The sequence below is a fragment of the Oculina patagonica genome, chromosome 6 (assembly GCF_052425735.1).
Source record: "Oculina patagonica isolate OP01 chromosome 6, crgOcupat, whole genome shotgun sequence".
Lineage (NCBI taxonomy): Eukaryota > Metazoa > Cnidaria > Anthozoa > Scleractinia > Oculinidae > Oculina > Oculina patagonica.
Genome location: NC_135763.1, coordinates 1,173,338 through 1,198,480, shown reverse-complemented (window position 1 = coordinate 1,198,480; position 25,143 = coordinate 1,173,338). Strand labels below are relative to the sequence as shown.

Here is a 25,143-nt window from a genome sequence, read left to right as displayed (position 1 = left end):
TGGGAAATCAATCCAAGATCCAACTAGCTGAATCTAAATTCCACTGATTGGGGGCACTTTTTTAAGTTGACAAAACGAGTTTGTAAAGAAAATAAATTGAAAGAATTCCACTGCAAGTTCTTACATAGAATTATAGTTACTAAGAAGGAACTACACCTTTTTGGTATCAAAGATGACGGAGATTGTTTATATTGTGGAAATGAAGACTCCATTGAGCATACTTTCATTCACTGCCAGTTTTCAAAAGCGTTTCAAAGGAGAGTTATTCAATGGTTTAATAGCGTTAACTACACCAATCACCATCCATCTGTTAAAGAAATGTTATTTGGTTTAGCTCCCGCCTATTCACTTGAAAACAAAACTTTGATAAGGAAACTTAATTATACCTTGCTATATATGCGTTACTACATTTACACCAACAAACTGCACAACAGACCAATTACTCTCTCCGATTTTGTTAATAAATTAAATATAAAATATACTATAGAGAAGATAGATTAAATTATTATCCTTTGTCCATTAATTGCCTTATTGTTTAAGTTGTTCCTTTACCCTTTTTTTTGCTTTATAGTGCATCCAATTTGTTGTAATTGTCTCTAGTGTAGTTAGCGTAATTGTAATTTATAATATTTTGAAACCTACTCCAGTGTTATTGCAATTAGTACCAAATAATATTGTAACATAAAAGGCGTGCTACAAATGAATGTAATTGAATTATGTGTATGATAAGATGTTCCTTTACCTTTTATTCTGCTTTATAGTGCATCTAATTTATTGTAATTGTCTCTAGTGTAATTAGTGTCTCTAGTGTATCTAGTGTCTCTAGTGTAATATTTTGTAACCTACTCCAGCGTTATTGCAATTAGTATCAAATAATATTGTAACATAAAAGGCGTGCTACAAATGAATGTAATTGTATTTTGTGTATGATAGCAATAATCATAATAAAAATCTTTCAGTTAAATCCTGGAACTCAGTACTGGCCAACTACAGAAACTGTCTTCATCCTTTTATTGGGTAACTGTACTTCATTACTTCGCAGTCATTACTCTTGTAACATATTATTAGCAACGTGTTAATTTTGTATAGTTCATGTATGGTTGTACTCCATTATTGGTAGGAACACTAGGCCAGTTTTGACTGCAACCTTATTTCAAGGCTTATATCGTCTAACATAGTTTGAGATTAGAATCGTGTTTAATGACTGCAATCTTACCTCCACCTTTAAGAGATCCTGTACAAAGTGTAAGTGTTAAACTGTCTTGATTGTCATCAAGGAGAGGTATTAAACTTAAACTGTCACATAGCTATAAGAAGGAATGAAACAAACATTAGAGGCTTTAAAGACATTAACAAGCTAGCCAGCGTAGCTTGGCGTTCTAGTCAGTCGGGGAGAGCGAAAAATCGCGCGCGCGAGCAAAGCGACGGCGGAAGGCAGAAGGAAAGAAAGAACGCCAGCCGCCTCTTAAACGGGAGAAATCTTTTCACGTAATTATGTAAATGATACGCGTAATTTGTGAAGACCGGAAATAAAAAGGTGACGTGTTCTGTCAAACTCATGCGTGGTACAGGATGTACAAAATAAATAAACCCCGGGAAAGTTATCAGGCTAATATTCGTTTTTGCAAAATGTCTGCAAATTTGGGAGGTCCAAAGAAAAAATCATCTGCGAGTCGAAGCGGGGGAAGAAAACCAGTTAAAGTTTCTAATGATCACTGCCGAGTATGTTTGCCTGCAATAGCATTCATGTGTAATTCACACTGCTTTGCTTCATTCGTCACTTGTCAAATGCTAATTGAGCGGCCTGAATGTTGCGTGCATGCGAATAAGTCATTTGGAATAAATTAAAGCCAACAAACCAATCACAGGACAGATAAGCAATTTTAGCCAATGGGAATTAGCGGCCTCTGGAGGCCGCTAATTCGAAAGATTTCTCCCGTTTAAGAGGCGTCTGGCGGCTGGCGTTCTTTCTTTCCTTCTGCCTTCCGCCGTCGCTTTGCTCGCGCGCGCGATTTCTTGCTCTCCCCGACTGACTAGAATGCCAAGCTACGCTGGCTATTAACAAGCCTGTTTTTGTTTACTTTATTGAAACGTTTTGCCAGATTTGAAAAACCTCATCCAAGTTCTTAACTGCATAAGGTATCACTATGAGTAGTACTATAAATTTAATTTCAGGTCAAAATGATTTCAAACTAGTTTGATTTGTATTTTTCTTTGTTCCACTTTTTTTTACCAAAGTCCTTAAACAAAGAAAATACAAATTAATCAAACTTCAGTGTAGTTTAAAATCATTTTTATCTGAAACTCATTAAAATTCAACTTATATATTACTTTTATCGTTCTTTTTTATTACTCACCTTCTTTCCATTACAGTAAAGATCTTGATTTTTAACTGAAAGCCCAGTCCTCTCTAAAATCTCATGTTTTACATCGAGAACTGATGGGGGGTTAGTAAACCGCAAGCACAGTGGACCAAGGTAGCTATGGTCAATAATGAGTTGAGTTTGTGTGCTGTATAAAGGAAAAATAATAATGTCAGTGTTACTTTTGATTGTGCCTTGATATTTACATTTATACCATGCCATAGAAAATACAGCCAATCAGAATACAGGATAGCCGTTGTATATTCGACGGTATTCAACCCAACCTTCCCATCGTGCTCTGCGATCTTATTCCAGATGAAATTTAGTAAGCGTATTTTCTATGGTATGGTATAAAATAGTTACACAACACTTTCTCGTGGTATACTATGGAATATCCCACGAGTCACTTGCATTTTCTCGGTATACACACGAGCCTTTAGGCGAGTGTGTATACGAAGAAAATACAAGTGACAAGTGGGATATTCCATAATATACCACTCGAAAGCGTTGCATAACTAGTATGTAGTTGATTGGGAGAAAAAAATTTCTTTTTGACATGAGGCAGCAGTAAAAGTACCAGTATTTCAGTATTTCAGCACAGATCAACAAGTCGGCTGCCTCCCTCTTCCCCCTGGGGGGGGGGGGGGGGGATTACTCAGCAATATTTTGGGTGGTTAACATCCTTTGAGACCCAGAGGCAGTTAGTGGGGGTGGGGAAACGCGAAACTGCGGGGAAAAAAGTTCGGCATATAAAAGTTGAAGCGATTGAAAGGTGCCCCTGGGGAAAGAGTCTTACAAGGCCAGTTGCAAACAATACTTTAAAATAGAAATACTTAAAACAATACTTTATTTTTTCTCAACTCTTGAATTAATTTAACTTTTTTAGTCACAATGAGTCACCAAAAAATTGTTACAGTGAAACGAACTCAACCCAACGTTTTTTAGCCAATCACAAGACAAGTTCCAAACGAAAGAATTAGAGTTCCTTGGTCAGGGGACCAATCACAGTAAAGGGCAATTTTAAATCTTCGCTTGACTAGATACGATGCGAAGGCACGCTAAAGTGTTGTTTTTTTTTATACGGCAAAAATATAATTTTGTTCATTTCGTTTACAGTTAAGGAGAAAGTCTGCCAGTAACTTGGAACACTGGACAGAATCAACGTAAATAAGTTTACCGACTCATGGCCTGGAATGAAGACAAAACAGACTCGTCACAAATTTATTTACCGAATACCCAATTCCCTCTATAGCGCGCGCCTGCAGGGAATCATGGTAGTTGAATTCATCAAAACTTGCGTGAGACTCAGCAACGTGCGTCTCGCGCATGAATAATTATTGATGAATACAACTACCGTGATTCCCTACAGGCGCGCGTTATAGAGGGAATCGGGTATTGACATGGCCTGAAACTGTGAAGACGAAGCGGCTTTTCCTCAAACCAGTATACCGTAGTTATTCAATTATAAGGCGCACGGTTTTTTCGAGAAAAATCTGTTTTTCAGTGGGAAGTTCATGCCGAAATTGGGGTGCGTCTTATAGCTGAGTATTTTCACCCAACAAAATCTTATCACCACCATTTTACCGAAACTTACAGTTAAAACAAGAGAAATGAAAACACTTAATGTTGGTTATCGACTTTTACAGTATTAAAGATATAAGAAACATTAAGTTTAAACGCAAAGTTTATTATCGCCTATATAAAATGAGTTTTAGTAACACCTGTATATGCCAGCATTTTGTTGAAATTAGACAAAGAAAATCATGCATACTCATTTGAAACAAACCTTTCTAAGCGTGGAAAGTGGAAAATGACTTTATGAACAGCATTCAAGCATTCAAATTTTGTAAGAAAAACTGTCCTTAAATTGATCACTACATCTTTTCAACCCTCCAACTCATGGTGCGTCTTATAACCGAGTGTTTCTGGAGAATTTTCAGTTTGTAAACTTAGCATAACAATGTTGCCAAGTTTGGGGTGCGTCTTATAACCGAGTGCGCCTTATCACCGAATAACTACGGGTATTTGCCGAATTTATAAAACCTACGTCTGGGTATTTTGAAGACTAAATCGACCAAACTCGAATAAATGAAGACGGCTCAGACATTTGAAGTAAAAAGGACTCTAAATAAAATAAATACTACGTAACACAATGCAAAGCATCTGAAATATTCGAGGCTGATACATCATACATTTTTCAGTAAACAACAAGTGAATCTACACCGGTCAACAAAGAGATAAACTCGGTGTATTACATCAAAACAGTGATATATAGAAAAATGTACCTACCATAATGAACAAATTACACAGCGAACATTTCGAACCATAAATATTCATCGCCAGATAAAACTCAACAAAACGTGCAGTGTAAACATGTGACAGCTTCACGCATACTAGTTAGCGGCTGTAATTTGGTAAATTTATTTACGTTGAGCCCGCTTCGTGTTCAAAATTGTCGGCCCCAATTCTAGGAAAACTGACATAAGCTTTCGTCTTCGACATTCCCAGCTGTGTTTCGGAAAATGTGTCGTGTAAGTTTTATAGCCGATTGTGATTCGGTAAATTTCATATTAAACTTTACGTTGAGTCCGTTCAGTCTTCAAAACTCTCGCCGCAATATTCGGTAAATTATCGAAGCTTTCATCTTCGACATTCCAAGCCGTCTTTCAAAAAATGTTGAGCCGGCCATGAACCGGCCAATAAATTTATTTCGCTACGTTCAGTCCATTCAGTCTTTCGAAGTCTTCAAAATTGTCCGCCGTATAATAAATTTGGTGATATGGTGAGTCCTTTCAGTCTTCAAAATTCTCGGCCGTGATTCGGTTAACTTATTTACATTGATTCCGTCCAGTGTTCAAAATTACCGGCAGAATTTCGCCTTAACCATAAACGAAATAAACAAAAGTTATATTTTTTGGCGTAAAAACAACACTTTAGCGTGCCTTCGCATCTTACCCAGTCAAGCGAAGAGTTAAAATTGCCCTTCACTGTGATTGGTCGCCTGACCAAGGAACTCTAATTCTTTAGTTTTGAACTTGTCTTGTGATTGGCTAAAAAACGTTGGGTGGCCCCGGTTGAGTTCGTTTCACTGTAACTTTTTCTTAGTCTAAAGCTCTTTTAGAAAGTTACAAACCAAAGAAATTACTTGAACAAAAGCGTTGCAGTCCAAAGGTCCTGAACAAAGAACTGCTTAAAGCATACATAATTAGTGTATGGGGCCAGGCGGACATCCTGTCATCCGACATTTCACCGCAGGAATGGCCATCAATTTTCCTACTTTCTCAACCATGGAAGGCACAAGCCAAAACTTTTCCTTCTCAAGCAAATTCTTGGCAAACAGGCAAGATACGAGCGAACTGGTTCTGTGTATGTACTTCGTATTGGAACACACAAAAAGGGATTGAACCGAATAATACAAACGGAATACAAAGAACATTTCTGCCCAATCAGGAGGCAGCATTCAGACAGCTGTTTGGAACTGGCCTTGTAAGACTCTTTTCCCTGGGGCACCTTTCAATTGTTCCAACTGTTCTATGCCGAACTTTTTTCCCGTAGTTTCGTAATTCCCTCACCCCCACTAAGTGCCCCTGGGTCTCCGAGGACAGGGTGGCTATGTGACATGTTCTACAAACAGGTCAACTTGTAAATATACTATAATAGTTACATATGGGAGATAACAGTAAAAATAATTCAGTAAAAAATATATGATTTTGCTGTATAGCACTCAAATTAAATGATTTAAAAAATGATTAAAACAGTGACAGATATATCTTCTTCTCATTAGATGATAGCCTGCATGCTAGCTCACTTTTGAGTCACACCCACAAGCAGCAAAGCAGCAAGAACAACAAGTCTGCAAGCAAAGCCAGCTGGGGAGGCACAGAATGTCTCTTAGGTCACTGACCTGTTTGCATAACTTTGCCTCTCACACACACATGACCCAACAGCGAGCCCGCTAACAGGATAATTAGAAGATGGTGTTCTGACAAGAATGCAAATTAAGTTGCCATGACTACAAACATGTATGGTGCAAGAATGAAGATGAACTTAATTGAGATCAAAAGTTAACTGCAACAGATACAGACCATGTACCTATTAGTCAAAGAACAATCAAGTAAGTAAGTAAGTAAACACATTTTTAAATATATCTCACCTTGTTATGTTCATTTAAAATTATTTGTTTCCTCTGTTTCAGTGGCATGCCTGTAAACTAGCTATCTCGTTGAGATATGAAGCTAAGTGCATGACCACTTTAAACATATATTTATTTATTTTATTTATTTTATCTCACCTGTTGGTGCTTGAAGGTTTAGTGGCATTCTGATCCTCTACATGTACAACTTCCATTGGAGGAACATGTTCTTCGTGTTTGCCTGATTCTGTGTCAGTTCCATGTACAAGTACCAGTGGTTCAACTGCCCTTGTACTGTCTGTACCATGTGCCACATTGACATTGCTGCATTTGCTCTCTGGACATGAGTTACCAAACTGAAATGACTCATTCTGATCCTCTACATGTACAACTTCCATTGGAGGAACATGTTCTTCGTGTTTGCCTGATTCTGGGTCAGTTCCATGAACAGGTACCACTGGTTCAACTGCTCCTGTACTGTCTGTGGCATGCGGAACATTGGCAATGCTGCATTTGGTCTCTGGACGTGAGTTACGAAACTGAAATGACTCATGCTGATCTTCTACCTGTACATGAGCAGCTTCCACATGCACTGCAGGAACATGTTCTTTTTGTTTTCCTGATTCTGGGCCAGTTCCATGTACATGTAACACTGGTTCAACTACCAGGGCTGTACTGTGTGTAGCATGTGTTACATTGGCAATGCAGCATTCGCTCTCTGGATACTGGTTACCAAACTGAAATGACTCCTTCTGCTCGTTTAAACGCACAACTTCTACTGCAGGAACATTTCCTTCTTGTGTTCCTGATTCTGAGCCACTTACATGTACAGGTATCACTGGGTCAACTACTCCTGTACTGTCTGTAGAATTTTCTGGATGCAAACTACCAAACTGAAATGACTCATTTTTGTGAACCTCCAGCTTTGATGCCTAAAGAAGATAAATAAACACTAGCTAGTACATACACATTAACACACAGACTGCAAAATATTAAATAAATAAAAATGCATTTCACTGATGATTGATTGATGAGTACTTTGACCAGTATTGTACCCCAGCCAGCATGTAACTTTTGTCAGATTGCCCAAAATAATTCGATCATTGATACTATCAATGCAGAGACCCATTAGGGAAATGGTCATAACAAGAGTACTTGACGGGGACCCACCTTGTGTAGGGGTAGGGCGGGGGGTTATGCAAGATACCACCTGTCTGATTAGCCAAATGAACAAAATTTATTGGCTTCACAATTTGAGTTAAGACTTTCATATTAGGTGTGCATCCCTTGTAAAAATTTTACCGCGATCGCGCCGCGAATCACGGCGCGTTTTTGGCCGCCGCGATTGGCGCGATCGCGCCGCGATTGAGCTTGGATCGCGCCGCGATTCGTGCCGCGATTCGCGCCGCGATTCTCGCATCGTGGCGCGATGGGTCGGGAATCGCGCCGCGATTTGGCTTGAATCGCGCCGCGATCGCGCCTAAATCTATAAATTTAAAAACAATATTATCTTGGCGTTTTGCATACCGACAAAACAAACACACAGACTGTATCGAAACAACATCATTTATTTACAGAAGCTTACAGAAAAAGACGGCCAGTTTCGCTGCCGAGCACAATTAAATTTCGCAAAGCCGGAGAGCGTGATTGAGTCTTTAGTTTACAAGCAAATAAGTGAACAGTTCTTCTGTAAAATGTGAACAACACATACATAACGGCAACTAACCTTTTACTCGTGCTCAAGCGAAAGAAGATGCAATGATGTGATCTACCAAACGAGCGAACTATCTCTTGCATCTGCGAAGAAGCCGAACCGTCGAAGATGCGCTTTCTTTTCCCCCGAAGCTTTTTTAAATAATACAACATTTAAGTCCCAAGCATCAACAGGTACAACTTTGCATTGAATGGTCCTTACCGTCAAAATGTTTTCCTCTTTCCACTGTTCGAGTTTTGCATTTTTTTTATATTCACAGTTTAGCTGTAGTTCAGTCAACAAAGTCCATGACGAAGCGACGAAGCGCTAGCTGTTGAAATTATAAACAAGCTGTCGCTCGAATTAACAAAACAAATTCTAACAGTTTTCACAGAGACGCTTTTCCCTCAAGTTAGGTCGCTTCTAAACTCTTGTTATTAACAGAAGCAGCTAAAAAAGAACACATTTTTCCAGTCCTGATTGTGAAGAGAAAACATACCAACTTTCTCGAAATAAAATTTCTTTTCTGCTTGGGATGGCGTAGTGATTGCGTGTACTATGCACTACGTGACCTAACTCAGCCAATCGTAACGCTCAGTTCACGACACCTTGCGGCAAAAGGCGGGAAAGGACTTCGATGTGTGTGGTCTACGATCGTGGTCTACGGGAAGGTAAATATAAAGCTCTAAAAAAAGCTCATTCTGACAGCCTCTTCGGAGCCACAATTAAATTAAATGCCATATAGAGGATTTTTCAATGCAAAAAACGCAATTGCAGCGAATTCCTGATTGTATTTGCATTTGAAGAAAATGGCCGACAGAAATTTGTCATTGGATTGCTCAAAGGTATTAAGGTTCCTCAAAGATAAGAAAAGAAAGAAACAAAGTGTTTGAAAAGATTAAAAAACGGACTGTTAAGAAATAAAAATTCTTATCTTTACTCATTATCACGTGCCGCTTTGTCGCGCCAGTTCGTCTAGACTAAAACTAAATAAAACTTTTCTCGTGGGAATCACGTCCTCACGGCTCACCGTCACGTAATAAAATGTTTTTCGACATTTTAAATCAAACTAGTTTTATAACTACTTTGATTAGTACTTAAAGTTTATTTCATCAATACAAGTCATGATTTGCGTTACGACCACAGCATGATTTGTGAGAGTTTCAAAGCATATTGACTTTCTCCCGGTGATCGAGAAGTGAGTTCTCGCCGGGAACACTTCCCGAGATTTATTCCAGCCCCCCAAATCGCGGTGCGGTGGTAATCAATCGCGCCGCGATCGCACTCATCACGCCGCGATCGCGACATTCGCGGCGCGATCGCAACTATCGCGGCGCGATCGCGGTAAAATTTTTACAAGGGATGAAGCTTGTATTGCTGGAGAAATGGCACAAGGATGTTTGAATCTTTTTCTTAGTTTCTACTCCTGGTAGAGTGGGGGTTATACAAACAAGACACCATCTTTTGAGGGGGGGGGGGGTACATGAAGGGACCACCTGTCTTTTTGCAGAGTGGTGGGTCCTGTCTGAGTACAATAGCTCTGACCATTTCCCATATTTTGTATGCTTTGGTGGAAAGATGCACTGTGGGAGTAACATGTCTTGCCCAAGAACACAACTTAAGTCTGGGAACTCAAAGTCTATGACTTCTAACACACTATCCATTAGGTCACTGTGCCTTCTGCTCATTTATCAGAAAAAGCTACACTGTAACCATTAGTACGTACTGCTGACCCAACCTGCTCACATGTAAAAGCAAGTTAGGCTACATAATTAACAATTATTATAATTCCTAGCAAAATCATGTTTGTATTCTAAATTTTGTGTCCATATGCTAGCAAACAGGACTTAAAAAGCACTAAAAACAAACCTGTTTTTTCTTCTTTTTTCGCTTGGGTCTCTTCATGCATGATGTTGAGCCAACACCACCAAACCAAACTGTTAAATCATCTCCCTTCCTCCTCTTTCTCTTTTGTTTTGAGAACAAGAGCATGCTGTAGTCAGGCTTAATCTGATGAACATGTTCTGGAGGTGAATACTTTACTGGTTTGGGATGAGTAATTTCTGTTGTATGTATTTTCCCTTTTGTCTCTGGTAACTGCTGATTCAGTGGCTTTTTTCTGAAATGCTGTTTGACATAAGGACAGGCCTTCACAAGGTAAAACTGCCCATCACCATCACAGTACAGAAGTGTCTGAAGGAAATAACAAATCAGGGATAATGCCAGCATTACTTAATACATAAAAGATTGGACTATAAAAAATTGTTTGTGTTTCCACACTGCAATTTCATTCCCCTGTTTGAGCTTTGATAGAGACAAACTGTCCTTATCCTTGAATAAATGCTTTCCTTGATTAACCCATTGGCGCCTGTGCCGCCTGTAACCGCCCGTGCAAAAACCACCCCTAAAATGCCTGTGCCGCCTGTAACCGCCCGTAAAAACCGCATCGTGACAAATGCCCTTTCCCTCCCTCCCTGGAGACTTTTTGGTTCTCCTATTGTTCTATAGATAATTAGGGCAAATAAACCAATCAGAATCTGCTTTCTGTGCATATTTTTAGGGAACTCTTGGGGTCCTAGAAAGAAGGTTTTTTGTCTTATTCCGTGCGTTGAAAATGTACATGAAAATCATGGCACCGGGCGGCACGTATTTATAAACTTTCAAGGCCTTGTTTTTGATTCTGAACACAAAAGATACCATCTTTGAGACTTAATGGCACTTACAAGTGTGTTTTGAATTCAAATCACGGGCTTGAACACGGCCTAAATGCAGCTTCTCAAGACTTCTGAGAACGAAATGGTAATGTACTCTTATTGCTTCGAATTTGAATGTAATTTTTTGAAGGATCGGTAGATGCATTAAGTGTACAATTGACTCCAAAAGCCGTCTGCTAAAATTAAAACTTTGCCTTCGACATGAACATGTGGATAATTAATTCTGCCGTGCAGTACAGCACGGCTTGAAAAATTTCGATATTTCGACGCTTGTGAACAAATTTCTTGGCTTTATCCTAACTGAAAACAAATTCTAAACAAAGTTTCTTTCAAGTTTTTGTCATTTATTAATTTTGAGTGCGAAATTTTAGGCTTTTGAAGGCGAACAGATTTGTTGTGCACGTGTCAGTTATCTGACACCTATTTTTTGGGAGACTTGCTTCTTCATTGTTTAGCTCTGCTTTGTTTTGAATTATTTCTATCGCTTTAGAAAATTACAACAGTGCTTCAGAATACACAAAGGAGTATGTTTATTAACATTAAAATAAAAGGAACGCGTAGAAAGCGGTGCTAGTGTTAAGTTAGTGGTCGAAATTCTGTAATTTTGTAAGCGTTGTTTAAGCTTAAGCTTACAATTTATGCTTTTTCACGCCGCCGTGATTTGAAGATAATTTTATCATTTCGAATTACCGCTTTTCTGCACCGATAAAAAAGCTCAGTGTTATTGATTAACAACAGTGTCAGTTGAACAGATTGAAAACCTATCTTTTACCCGACTATTTTACGATTTTCTTAAGAATTTGTACAAATTCTACGTGTTTTTGCGAGCTCCAAAATTACGCGCGGAGGTGAATTAAATTTTATCGCTGTCTTGTAATTTCGTTTGGGATCAATTTATCAATGCTGGGAATCTCTTTTAGTCATAAATTGGTATTTCAACATGTCTAGTTTGAATAAAAGTTTACTTCAGAAACTAATGGTTTGTCTGAATTTACTGCGCATATGGTTTATTTTTTCCACTCGTACGTTTGCGTTCAATGCCGTAAAATAGCCAGGTATTTAGGGGTGGTTGCGTGCGTAAAACCTTCAGGCGTCAATGGGTTAATCGGCCATCATTCATTAAAATTAGTTTCATTTCTTCCAAAAATTACCTGGGAGAAGGACTATACAGGCCTTTTTTAAGGTAAAGACTCTCTTCATCTAACATACATATTAATTTTTTTAAAATTATTAATAAAATGAAATTTAGTATTCTAGGCCCCTCCCATAAAATTTAAAAGGCAATATTATTATACTGTGTCTGGTTGTATAGTGCTCACTTGTTATACAAAGTACTATAATTGTGACATTAAAACCTACTGACATGTCAATGTAGTTTTTCTTTAATAAAAATGCATTTAATTTATATGGATAAGAGTATTCTTAATTATTTATTACCTTGTTAACCCTTTCATGGCCAAATTTCTCGAAAAACAGGGGGGAGGGGGGTTACCGTTAAACTGAATTTTTGGTGCTACGATCCTGAATTTCCCTTAACTTTGCTTAAAAATCTCTTTCCCACATGCGCATAAGCCAAAATTTGGACCTCTTTTTTTTTTTTTGCGAAATCGCATTCTCGTTCCCAGAGCCTCCGTTTCTTTTGGTCACGTGGTCGGCGAAACGAAGGGCTCTGGTAACACTGACTACCGGATGTCATAAAATCCACGACATCCGGTAGCGCATGCCCTCTGCATAAATGTTCGTCTGCGCCTGCTCACTGCTGCGCCTGCGGCTTACTGAGACGAGAAGAAAGCAAATTTTGAAAGCTGGTTTTGGCAATCCCCGGCGTCAGGTTGACCATGGTACCATGGTTTTTCATTGTCAACCATGGTTGACCATGGTTGACAATGCTATGACCGTGGTGTCTGGCCATGGTCCACTTTGGCCACTGACCATGGTTCACGGTCAACCATGGTCAGGTAATATAATTGTTAATATTAAAAATCCTTGTTTTGATAAGGGTGCCTAAGGTGTTTTATAAATGATTAAAACTCATATTCATAACTTTTAGCTTGTAACTGTTAACTTTTATAAAGCACTGGACGAAGAATGCCTACACACCATGGACTACCATGGAAAACCATGTCCTAGAAAGTCCACAAGACAAATCATTTTACCTAACAAAATTAATGTACGATTTCATCAGATACAGGTCCAAGAATTCTCTGGCTTCGACTTGCTAAAAGAATTATTACATTACTTATAGGAGCGACTTCTTAATTTCTTTTTAAAGACCATGGAATACCATGTTTGTCCATGGCCAAGGTAATTAAAAATAATAATTATAATGCATTTCAATGTCTCACATTTGGCTGACTGTGAACTATTTTTCTACCAATTCCCTTGAATGCAAAATAAATTTTTAGCTTTCTGGAAATTCTAAGGAATTAATGGGTTTTCTAGGATTTTAATAAGCTTATGTGTCAATTATAAACTTGACGTATTTTCATATGAATACTGGAGTTCAATTATAGGCCTTGAATTTCTGTCAATTTTTGTTAAATCCAACCTCAAATACTAAAAATTAAAAAAATGAGCATTACTTAACAACAAAAGCATTGCATACCGAGCTTAGATAAAGAATTTTAAGCCGCCAGAGTCCACTTTCCGTTCACATCAATGTCTCCTGCATCGTGGATGAAGAAAGATTTTCCACCCTTAAAATTGTCGAAAACCTTGGCAAATAAACTGACGACCTGATATGTGTTTCATTCTCACCGTTTATTCCTTTATAAACCTTGACAATTTTACCACAATGAGATCGCAAAGAGCAAGATTCGAACGGTCGATTCGAACAGCTTTCAGCCGTGCCGCCATTATTGTTGAGACCGCAGTTCAACTTTCCAGCGGAATGCTGTTGAGAAACCAATCACGTTACGCAAACCATCCCACGTGATGTCATGTTCATCGTTATTTCATTCTCCTTTTGGCGCCGTGGTTTTGAATAGTCTTGTGATCGTTCGTCTCATGTGAGAACGTTTTTTATTCTAAACTGTACAGTCAGTATGTGTTTCGCTTTGTACAGATATTATAAAGGACAGATTGTGCTTTGTCAAACGAAAGGCGAATAGTGTACTTAGCTGGTGATTCTTAGAGCTGATCAAAGGCCTTGTTTCTGTGGTGTCATAACACTATGGCAGTTGGGCAGTCGCGTACAACTTGAGCGGTTCGGTGAGTACAAATAACCTTGTATTTCCCTGATAAAACCAGCTGGGCTTTCACAGAACTGCCGAGGCTTTCATTTAAAGAATCATAACACTTTATTTGCACGAAATGCATTGTAGCCGTTGGATATGCTTGGTGAAATTTTTCGGCTGTGCGTGTGACGTCCGTTACAAAAATTCCCGCTTATAATTTCGTTAAGGAGTAATTTGAATACCGAATTAAAATTTTCCAACTAGCTTATTTCATCACGATGTAAATTTTTACACTGTTGTGGATTGTGGATTTTACACTGTAAATTTCCCAAGGCATTAGTGCTATCTGATCTTAAAGGTTTGCAAGCTCTAACAAAGTTCGTGTGCTCTAGTAATGAGAATACCAAATCATTATAGCTACTTAAATACAAATTAAGAGTTAATTGGGGCATGCATTTGATTTATTTTTACAGGCTAAAGTAGAGCAAGGACAACTCCCAAACTGGACAAACTAGAAAGAACTGAACTTTATCATGCATCTTATCAGAAGACAGCCACCAGCTAAGTCTGTCTTTTTTTTTCTTGTCTGAGTCAGAAACCATAAGCCTCAAGTTTTGAAGTGAAAGAAAGGCATCTGAGTTAAGACATTGTTTCTGAATGCACATAGGTATTTAATGAAAGTGTATACAAGAAAGTAGTGTTAGCCCAATAAAACTTTGTTTCATGCTGTTCTTAATGGCTGTTATGTTTTTATGTCTACAAATGTAAACTAATTGGGCTCCTTATATGCATTATATATATATATATTCATCTGTTATAATAATTAGCAACAGAACGTTTGTAAAATGATGCAAGGGAATCTAAACAGAGAACACAGCTGACCATGTTTTTTCATGGTCTGCATGAAAGAATGGACATGGTTGACCATGTTTTTTCATGGTGTACCATGTTATTTCATGTTATGGTGTGTCATTTTGCTACCATGGTTGGCCATGGTCAAACATGTTTTTAGACCATGGTCAAACATGTTTGACCTTGTTCTTTTCACAGTCAATTTGACCATGGTTGACCATGGTCAGCCTTGTGCAATTTAACGTTCATGGTCGACCATGGTCAAACCATGGTCAGACCATTGACAGACCATGGTTTACCATGGTCACCAACCATGAATAACCATGTTCAAAACATGGTTGACCATGGTCTATCCATGGTCCTGATACCGGGGATTCAAGTCGTTGATATTTTAACTTACGCAATTCGATTCGTTTGGAACTCATTGAATTGCATGGTCTCATTGTTGTGTCGTCTCTACACGCAATATTATCTGATGGCAGATAGAAAAGTTAGAATCCAGAGGAATTGGAGTTATATATAGTGTACATGGAGTTGTGGATACCCGTACGAAACGAGCAGCGCTGTACAGCGCCACAAAAGAGCTGTACAGCTCTTTTGCAGCCGAGATGCAGCAATTTGGAAGCCTTCCTGCAGCTGAAGCGGGCTGCAGAAACGCTGTGCAGCCCTTTGAAGCGCTTGGCAGCGTTAAGCAGCTGTTTTGCAGCCTATCAAATGGCTGTAAAATAGCTGCTCTCGGCTGTAAGGCGCTGCTATCAACACATCGCCAATTTGTTGTGGCAGGATGACCTCGCATAAACGACCGTTTTGGAAAGCAGCTAGAAAAGTGGTTTTCTAAAAACAGCAAATCTATCACTTTTGTACTCACCACTGCAGAAAGACTGAGAAAAAGCATGCTAACTATGCTTAAATTCACAGTAAAACGGCTAGTAAATCCCTGATAAATTCTGTGCGATCTTTGAAAGATGTTCCTCGATTGTTGCTCGAATAATATTTAACACTACACTAACAGTCGCATCAAAAAATTTGCAACATGGATTTTTATCCTATTTCTTGTGTTCTCCGGTGATAAATAAAATGTTTTCTGCAAAAATCTGCTATATAAAAGAAATAATTTCTAGTTCGCGAGACAGTGTACGTGACGATAATGCATTGTGGAATGTTATATCTCAAATTCCCTGGAGACAAATACGCGATGTAATTGGTTACTTGTGACAGTGTGTACATTGTTTACGGTTTGCCGCCTGCTCATGTTACAGAGCAATGAAACGATTTCAACGGTTGATCTTTACAAAGCGGGAAATTCTGTGGTGAAGAGTACAATGTTTTAATTTTTCGAGGTATAATCTGGGAAAAAGATTAACTTAGTTTTTGAAATGGATTTGCAATTATTACCAAGTTTTGCAACAAGGTACCATGTAGCATTTTCCTTTCACCGAACGCAGCAGTTGGCACGCGCGTAAAATATAAATGTAAATATTGCAAAATTATACACAAGGCGATTACAGATTACAGAGATTACCGTTCGAGTACACGTAAACGGAACTTTCGTACAATATTTCCTCTCAATCTTTATTTTGCACCTTCTAAATTAACCTTATATTGAATAGTGAATTGTCTGATGATTTTGTAATTCATTTCGTAACAAAAATAAGACGTTGCAGCTGCAATTTTGACTGCTCGCGTACAGTGATACAATTTTCAATGAAAGCAGTGTTATATGAAAATAAAGACTTACTACTATCAAAGTTGGTTTGTTGATTCACTGTCTGCTGCATCGCTAGATCATGCTATTTGACTGAGGAATGTTTTAACTTATATTCTTATCTTACTTATGTCGTATCGATGTAGTCTACAATGCACTGTGTAGTTACTTCATTTTATTCCGCAATGCGGAGCTTGATTTGTTTTAAGTTTAAGATACAATTCCAGTAGCCGTAAATTAACATTATCTAAATAAACATTTTTCAAATTTTTGAAGCCCATGTGCAGCCATTCTGCAGCGCTGATAGCGTTTCCGTGCCGCTGCCAAACCGCTGTTTATCGCTGTCAAAGCGCTTCTCGTGGCTGCCGCGAACAGCCAAAATTTGCGACTGCTGCAGCCAGCCATTTCACAGCTCTTTTGCAGCGCTTCTTGAAGCCATTCTGCAGCGCTGCAACAGCGCTGTTAGTTTCGTACGGGTATCATCAGCTGATAACATTCCGATGGTTGATGATACTGTGAAATTTATTTATGGCCATGCGGAGGTATTGTAGAAAATTCAGAACCAAAAAAGCCGCTGATCGACGAGGTATCATTCTATTGAGCAGCGGTAAGAAATATCACATTGAATTTCAAAGTCTTCATGTATTCATGAACTCCATTTAGTGTGTATATCTTGTATAAGCTAAGTTGATGGTGCAAATGTTTGCAATATTTTTAATGCAATAAAAAGTACAACCGAGTTACACCTTGCAAGAGATGTACTTGTCATTCGTTCATACACGAAGGTCTGCTTCATGAATACGTTATTCCAACAAACTCCCAGTGTTATTCGGTCTTTTTCCGGTAACATTTTCAAACTTTCCGCTGTATCTTCAATTGTTTCGATGACCGGAAGTATAACCAAAATTGCGTAGAAGCGTTTCGTTTTTTTACCTAATTACGCATGCAGTTTTTATCAGCCAATCAAAAAAATCATACTTTTTACCGTTACCAGGGCCACTACGTCATGTCATTTAAAAAATACGCGTGGCCCTGGGGAAGAGGATGGCGAAATCGTTTCCATTATTTTTCTTGCTCCTTTTCTTTTCGTTTTTCTCGGCTTAGTTATTTCCACTCCTTTCTACTGTATCCGTCCTTCCTTTAGACCAAAAACGTTTTGATTAAAACATTGGTAAACCCTGAAAAGAGGACTTCGATCTATTACAGTTGTTTTGGCCTGTTTAAGCACCAATTTTGCACCAAAAAGTGATTGACTTTTTCTCGATTAGCTCTGTCAAGATGCGACCGATACGCAAAATGGATAGTTCTGTGAAAATGTCAAACCTAGCTCTATCAGATGCTTATCACCAAAATCTGCTGACTATCAAATTGATGACGTCACAATTGCAAGTGTTTCATTGTCTGCTCCTCCAAATGTTGACAAAAGTCGACTTTGGCAGTGAAAGAGTTAAAACAAACCCAAAGGTTGGGAGGTTCTTCAATTTCCTTGTATTATAACTATATTATAACTAGTGCATTTGAGTATAATGATACTATAAAATAAACTTACTACAGGTAAGCAATTAATTCCCTGAAGCATTACTTACATTTCTGAGCAAAAAGTTTGCTACCTCTGTATCAATCAGTGTCACAAAAGCAAATGTCTGGATGAAAAAAATTGAGAAGATGTCAACAAAATGATCTAACAGGGGAACTTGAAGATTTACCTCCTCTGGTAACGATGGTTGTATTTTATGTAATATTACAAAAAAAAACATGTAAAAATGGATTACAACATTTTTATACTAATTATACTTAACTAAAACTATTAAACTCTACACTAAAAATATTAAACAAATATATATAGTGAAAACAACAAAAATGTAGCGTATGCAAGACTTCACTTAAAAATTAATTTGTAAAGGGTGCAAAGTAAATGTACATTTTGCAATTACAGAAAATATCTACACTGTAAAGTTTACAAAATTGACCTTATCAATGGTTTCCTTTATTTAATATATAAAAAAAGATTTATTTATTCAATTGTCCTAGGTGGTTAGGGTCATGTATTTCCTGCTAACAAATTATATTTCTGTTCTCCTTTTTTCATGGTTCTCATGGTTCTAACACTGTCTTACATTGCAAGGCAGGGCATGGGTAGCAAAATAATAATTCTTAATAAAGATTTCCATGTACAGTATACACAAGTCACAATATTTTAATGCTACCCGTTGCACCTTTGAAGAAGAAATGCTAACTAAAAATATTAAGAAGTCCATGTAAATCACAATATCTGAAGTTGTTAGTAGTTAATACCTTTGAAGTGGGAATGCTAACTTTAGTCACTGCACCTGGAAAACCACAAACACCTGAAAATATAAGCAAAATTAATTATATGTACCAGTGAGTAATATGTTTTTAATTAAACTGAACTGATGGCCCAGCATAAAAGGTGTATATAGGCCACTTTTCAGGAGAGTCACATTCTCATTTGGTTTGAAACACATTATTTTGATTGAGACAGACTTTACTTTCTTATTAACATCTGATTAGCCTCAACTGTATAAATTATAGAGTCAGTTCTATACTTCAGGGAAACATTAAGTATATTTTTTTTTATTTACCTTGTTGCCAACATTCTCAATCAGTATGCAGAACCCCCCTTATTGCTAATATATTATAAATATATAACTTTTACAGGACTGTAACTAGGTGAATTTGTCTATCTTTCCATGATCTGTATGTACCTTCAAGAAAATCCTTCAAATCATTTTCCTGGCAGTCTGGAGGAAGGCCGTGAAGGAATAGCTTTAAGTCATCAGCAATCATATTTCTGCTGTCTGTCGGGCCTCAGCCTAAGGAAAAAGTTATGACATCACTAAACATGCACATATTAAAAAAAACAACCTACAGGAGGAAGAACCTAAATAGAGTCAACTCTCTCCACGACAGACACCTTCGGGACCGGTCCTAACTGTCCGTCTTAGAGAGGTGTTTGCCTTATGGAAAGTTGAGGTAACGTGACATGTCTGTAAAGTCGCTTAGTTTAGGGAAAACTACAAACTGGGACAAAAATGATATAAGAAAATCAACTTGTCTGTTCATTACAAATCGATAGTTTGCTGCTTCTGAAAAGTGAGCAGTACAAACGTGTTGCAACCTGTAACAAGTCTATGATTATATATTCACTTGTTCAAGCAGAGTACTAACATCCAGAGCTTCTAGTCCAAGAAGTACTGTACACTTTGCAAACTAAAACAAGACTAAAACAACAACAAAAAACGCATTCGCTTGTTGAAGCAAAAGTTGAGAGCGTCTACAAACTGTAATACTGTAAGTAGAATATGTCTTCCTTGGTGCCCAAATACTTATTGTTTTTGGTGAGTAAGTTTGGTATCCTTGAGACACTGACTTACTTTGCTTTATGTCAATACAGAGTTTTTAACTTCTCATTTATCGAGTTCCATTTAATTTATCCAAGAATCATTACTTGTGTGAAAGTAAGGCATCGCCACAAAAGCAGTTGAAAAGGGAGCACAGCACAAACATCTCTCGGCCATTCATGTTTATTAATCCCTGTGAGACTTACTTAACAGGAAAATTCCTTCGCTAAATTTTGCAAGAGGAAAATAACTGTTACCCTGGGCCCTGGTAAATTACCTGGGAAAAATTTGGGTTGGGTAACAGCTTTTGCAAGGTCTATCTCACTTGAATGGCTCCCTGCCCTTAGAGAGAACAAAAGAACAAACAACAGGAACAATACTTGGCTTCACACTAGAAGCTAAGTTAGTTTCAAGTCAGCAATTGAATCAAGTGCACTTAAAAATCTTAAGTCGTATTTTACAAAATCTGGCTTCACACTTGATGACTAAGTATATTACTTGAGGTACAAGCTGTCAATCATCTTTCGCGGGGTAAAATCAGTCACGCATAATTATCACAAACACGATTGCACGCTTTTGCAAAAGAGAATAGTTTTTTGTAATTTCCTATTTATTTTGTCGTTACTTTTGACCCAAAGAATTTCAACAATACAAGAAATGCACAGGTACTTTGTTATTAACGAGTACGTGGCAGCAACGCAAAGGAACAAGCGACATCTTCTGCTTTTCTCAAGAATGGTTCGACAACGTGGTTTTCGGCAAAGAAATCGCCGCAGGGCTTGGGCTTGGATTATAAGTTTATTATAAGTTTAACCATATGCATCGACTTTTCTTTTCTTTCTTTGTTAACTTACATAAAAGACTCTTGCTCCTCCGAACACCAGCCGTCCATTTTGAATTTCTTCTGATTTCAGCTGGCAAGTTGTTTTTCAGAATCGTGACAACGCTGCACGCGCGCGCTTTCAGTTGGCTTCCATTTCCTATTGGTCAAGTGCGTTCTCAAGTGTGGTGTAGACCATACTTGGCGACGTACTTCGGCTTCTTTGAACTACGAAAGTTTCCATTGTCACCAAGAAAAGTTCAAGTAAGTACGTTTTACCCATTCACACTCAAAGTAGGTTCCAAGTGCACTTAGACTATACTTTAAGCTCTAGTGTGAAGCCAAGTAATGCCCCCAGCCCCCAAAACAATAGCAACTGCTACACTCGAGGACCGGTGGAAATACAAGCTTACAAGAGCTGCTACACTTCTGAGAAATTTCCAGTGGTAAAATCGGTTATACGTTAAAAACCCACTTTTTCTAGGGAAACCCTGTATTTCCCTAAGTAAAGTGAACTCTATATTTGGTATCTAAGCGCTCGGGATAACAGAGGAAAGGAACTGCCCTCTAGCTCAGAAGTAATTTCAAACTCAATGAAAATTTCGCGCCATTATTCAACTCTTACCCGGAGCAGAGGTTTTTCCCTTTATCATAGAAATGTGGCTAACAAATAGTACTATTCATTCTTTACATGCAAAGAAGTCAGTAAAACAGCTGGTTCATAAATGGGTGAGCTATGTAGACAACTTTTTAAATATTTGAGAGTCGATCGAACGTACAAACAAGTCTGGCCGCATTTGAGACAGTTCAAATTCGATCCCTTTTTATCGACCCTAACATTAAACTCACTTCCTAACGTACCTGTCAGAAGTTTCTAGGAGGTCTGTACTTTTAGTGATCAAGTAAAGGTTTTTGATTTACATCCCAAGTAACTTCTCTGGCAGAAAAACAATACTACGATTTCCAGTTGAGTGCGACGCGAGCAAAGTTTGGTGACGAGGTTTCAACATAACAACGGCATTGTTGTCAAGGGCAAACTTCTCTGTTTCCATTGGTAACTGTCGTAAACAGGTACTGACCGCCATTGTTCTTTTATACAAGGAGGACCTCTCGGGAAACAGAGCAATTTTTTGATTGGCTAATTTCGATCCAAGATGGCGTCAGTTTTAATTGAGCAATTTTGTGATTGGCTAATTTTTTGAAATTTCGATCCGAAATGGTGTTAACTTTTGTCAGCTTTACGAAGCGCCAAATGTTCCTCATTTCAGTGCGCGAATTATTCATTTTGCACTTGAGAAAGATATATTATTTAAAGCTGAAGGAATTCTTAAAGCTGCTAGAAAATCCCTGGAGGTGGACAACGAATTAATTTCAGTTGAACAGTAACTCTAACGATGAAGGTAAAGTGACGAACGTTGAACATAACGTCAACTCTCAACACAGATCTGTTACCGTCGATATAAAACAGCTAAGGCATAATATATTTCGTTATTTGTTTCTTTTATCGTTGTCTCTGTGTATATATTTTTTATTTGAAAGCGTAATAAAGTGTTGCTGACGATATTTGTAGTGTTTGTATTTATTTAAGCATCGAGATTGTCGAGCAAGACAGTTACAAAAACAAATTTGTTACCAATGGTAACAGAAAAGTTTGCCCTTGACAACAATGCCGTTGTTATGTTGAAACCTCGTCACCAAACTTTGTTCGCGTCGCACTCAACTGGAAATCGTAGTACTTCCGCGCCGTAAACTGCTGCTCCCATGGGGTTCGCCTGATGAAACTCTCTTCCCAAGCTTGCAATGGCCGTGCATTATGGGTAAGGTGCTGGGTTCCAGTCACTTCGAAGAAGTACTTGGTGTAAGACCCCGCATAATGTGTCCTGAACGTTTAGCATTTGTGTAGATATAGATTTTTACGGAAGCCTGTAAGGGACATTCGAGATGCGACTTTATTCAAGAAGAAAAAAATTCTACAGGTTAATGCGAGTTAAAAAAAATGCGAGATGCGAGATAAAAAAAAAAATGCGAGATACGAGATAAAAAATGCGAGATGCGAGATAAAATGCGAGATAAAAATGCGAGATAGAAAAATTCGCGAACCTCGTCCCCATTTTTTCCCGCCGACCGGTTAGGGGGGAGGGCCACTATATTTGGGCGTAGGGTCACTACTTTTTAAGCGCCAATTTGGGGAGGGCCACTACTTTATAAACTGTATTTAGGGAAGGGCTCTCTTTTTTTAGGGAAAAACTCTAAAAGTGCCTCAAGTGATTTTTATAAGAAAAATTTTTTCAATAGTGACTATTGCTTAATACTTAGTTTGGACCTTTGATAACAGGTGTTTTTTACTGGGATAATTTAATAACTTTTCATTTTTTTTGACAGCTTTGAGTAAATTTTCTTGTGATTTTAGAAGACATAAAATGAAAAAGTTTTCACGAAGGAGCATGCCCCCAGACCCCCTAAGCTTGTTTGTGTAATGTGAACAGCTGTTTGAGTCAAGGCTGCTTGGACCTCACGCATTAAGCTTGAGTCTTATGCAATCAGATGCATTCTACAGTGAAGGAATTATTCTCAGCATGAAATAATTTTTAATGAAACAGTTCATTTTGAACCCAGGAAGTTAAAGTACACCTGATCAATGAACGCCCAAACAAAGTAAATTTTGTGGTGCTTTTATTTAAAATATTTTATTTTTGAAAAAAAAAAGTATTATTATTAATAATTTTTTTAAATTACATTTTTTAAAAACCTAAACCTAAATAAATGCCCAAAATTTCATGTAATAAGGTATATCGCTCCTTTTTAGTTTCATTTTGTAACCTACTTTTAATTGCTAGAAACAACAGTGATCTAAATGCCGTTCTGGAAGGGCAATATTGTTGCTCATAATCGCGGAAAACAGATCTAGGAGGAATTGATATTCCGAAAGTTTTTTGGGGGGAGAATACAAAGCCACCCTAGAGGGCACGCAGCTTCGCTAATTCCAAAGCTCACCCTCAACGCCAATTTTAATTAGAAAGATTTGGGTTGGGATCAACAACAGCAAAAACATAGAAAACAGACAAAAGAACGCAGCAAAATAAAATGAACTGTAAACCAATGGTTTTTACAACATCAAGAATGTGTACATTCAAAGGGGAGGGTCACAATTTTTTAGACTCCAATTTGGGGAGGGTCACAATTTTTTAGCCCACTTTTTCGAAGATTTAGTGGCCCTCCCCCCTGATAAATATTGACCGGTCCCTTATAGCTCAGAACAAGTTCTACTGTGCTTAAGGTCTCGGGTTCTGGTAAGATATTCTATAGTCTTCTCGGTTAAGGACGATAAACCGTCAGTCTAGTCTTACAAGCCTTGCATATGAAATAAATTCTGTGTGACGTTAAAAACTCACACACTCTTCGTAAAGCCAATTGATTGCAGCTGGTGGCGGGGGCGTGGCATCGGCGTCCGGCTGGCAGTACTTTGTCTGGCCCTGGGTGCTCTGCTGTGTTCATTCTGCCCCCCTCGTTTGCACTTGGTGACGTCTGGTCGGTTTCTGCAGGATCCGGCGCGGGCCGCTCGGCGGGTCCCCTGCATCCCTGTTCTTCGTAAAGAGTAGGGGACTTAGTCCCCGGAGTAGTAGTCTATCTCAGTTTTACACTGGCATCATTACTTATTCTTTCATTACTTGTAAACTGCACCATAAGCAGTCGGCTGGAAAAATACCCCAACCAGTGCTAAAAATCACTGAGAGGAGTGGATGATTAACAAATATCCATCATGCCTGACGTGTCTAGAGAACTGGCACGTGCCCCTGTCCTGTTATGTCGCATTTTTTATCTCGCATCTCGCATTTTTATCTCGCATGTCGTATTTTTTTATTTCGCATCTCGCATTTTTTTTTATCTCCCATCTCGCATTTTTTATCTCACATCTCGCATTTTTTATCTCCATCTCGTTTTTTTCTCCTCTCGCATTTTTTTCTCCTCTCGCATTTTTTTATCTCGCATCTCGCATTTTTTCTCGCATCTCCATTTTTTTTGTCGCATCTCCGTTTTTATCTCCATCTCGCATTTTTATCTCGCACATGTCGTATCTCGCATTTTTTATCTCCCATCTCGCATTTTTTTTATCTCGCATCTCGCACTTTTTTTATCTCGCATCTCGCATTTTTTTTTAACTCGCATTAACCTGTAGAATTTTTTTCTTCTTGAATTAAGTCGCATCTCAAATGTCCCTTAAAGGCTTCCGTAGATTTTACTCTTGGTGTACGACGCCACATAATGCTCCGAGAGTTGGCGAAGCACATTTTGAACTGTGAAGTATTTCTTGTACCTTGCTGGAAC

The 25,143-nt window shown here is 38.3% G+C and overlaps 1 protein-coding gene and 3 long non-coding RNA genes across 5 annotated transcripts in view; 1 reads left to right on the top strand and 3 right to left on the bottom strand.

Moving 5' to 3' along the window:
* Positions 1-22,588, bottom strand: part of LOC144658553 (sterile alpha motif domain-containing protein 9-like) — a 42,135-nt gene extending 19,547 nt beyond the window's left edge. Inside the window, exons 1-10 of one of the 2 annotated variants that reach the window (XM_078518989.1) lie at positions 22,555-22,588; positions 21,679-21,773; positions 19,362-19,469; positions 18,931-18,983; positions 18,222-18,278; positions 10,058-10,381; positions 7,062-7,427; positions 6,655-6,872; positions 2,358-2,511; positions 1,217-1,307 (exon numbers count right to left, since the gene is read on the bottom strand). In XM_078518989.1, the coding sequence (XP_078375115.1) occupies positions 1,217-1,307; positions 2,358-2,511; positions 6,655-6,872; positions 7,062-7,427; positions 10,058-10,381; positions 18,222-18,278; positions 18,931-18,983; positions 19,362-19,443 (1,345 nt within the window). In that variant the 5' untranslated portion in view covers positions 19,444-19,469; positions 21,679-21,773; positions 22,555-22,588. The other variant, XM_078518990.1, reaches the window with a different exon arrangement.
* On the bottom strand, positions 8,050-8,539 carry LOC144657228 (uncharacterized). The gene is made up of 2 exons (XR_013571486.1): positions 8,411-8,539; positions 8,050-8,340 (listed from the first exon to the last, which is right to left on the bottom strand). It is a non-coding gene; the product is annotated as an uncharacterized LOC144657228 (long non-coding RNA).
* LOC144656614 (uncharacterized) lies at positions 12,728-14,689 on the bottom strand. Its single transcript, XR_013571331.1, has 3 exons — positions 14,571-14,689; positions 13,508-14,167; positions 12,728-13,058 (listed from the first exon to the last, which is right to left on the bottom strand). It is a non-coding gene; the product is annotated as an uncharacterized LOC144656614 (long non-coding RNA).
* Positions 13,973-14,814, top strand: LOC144656613 (uncharacterized). Its single transcript, XR_013571330.1, has 2 exons — positions 13,973-14,112; positions 14,552-14,814. It is a non-coding gene; the product is annotated as an uncharacterized LOC144656613 (long non-coding RNA).
* Positions 22,589-25,143: the final 2,555 nt, after the last annotated feature.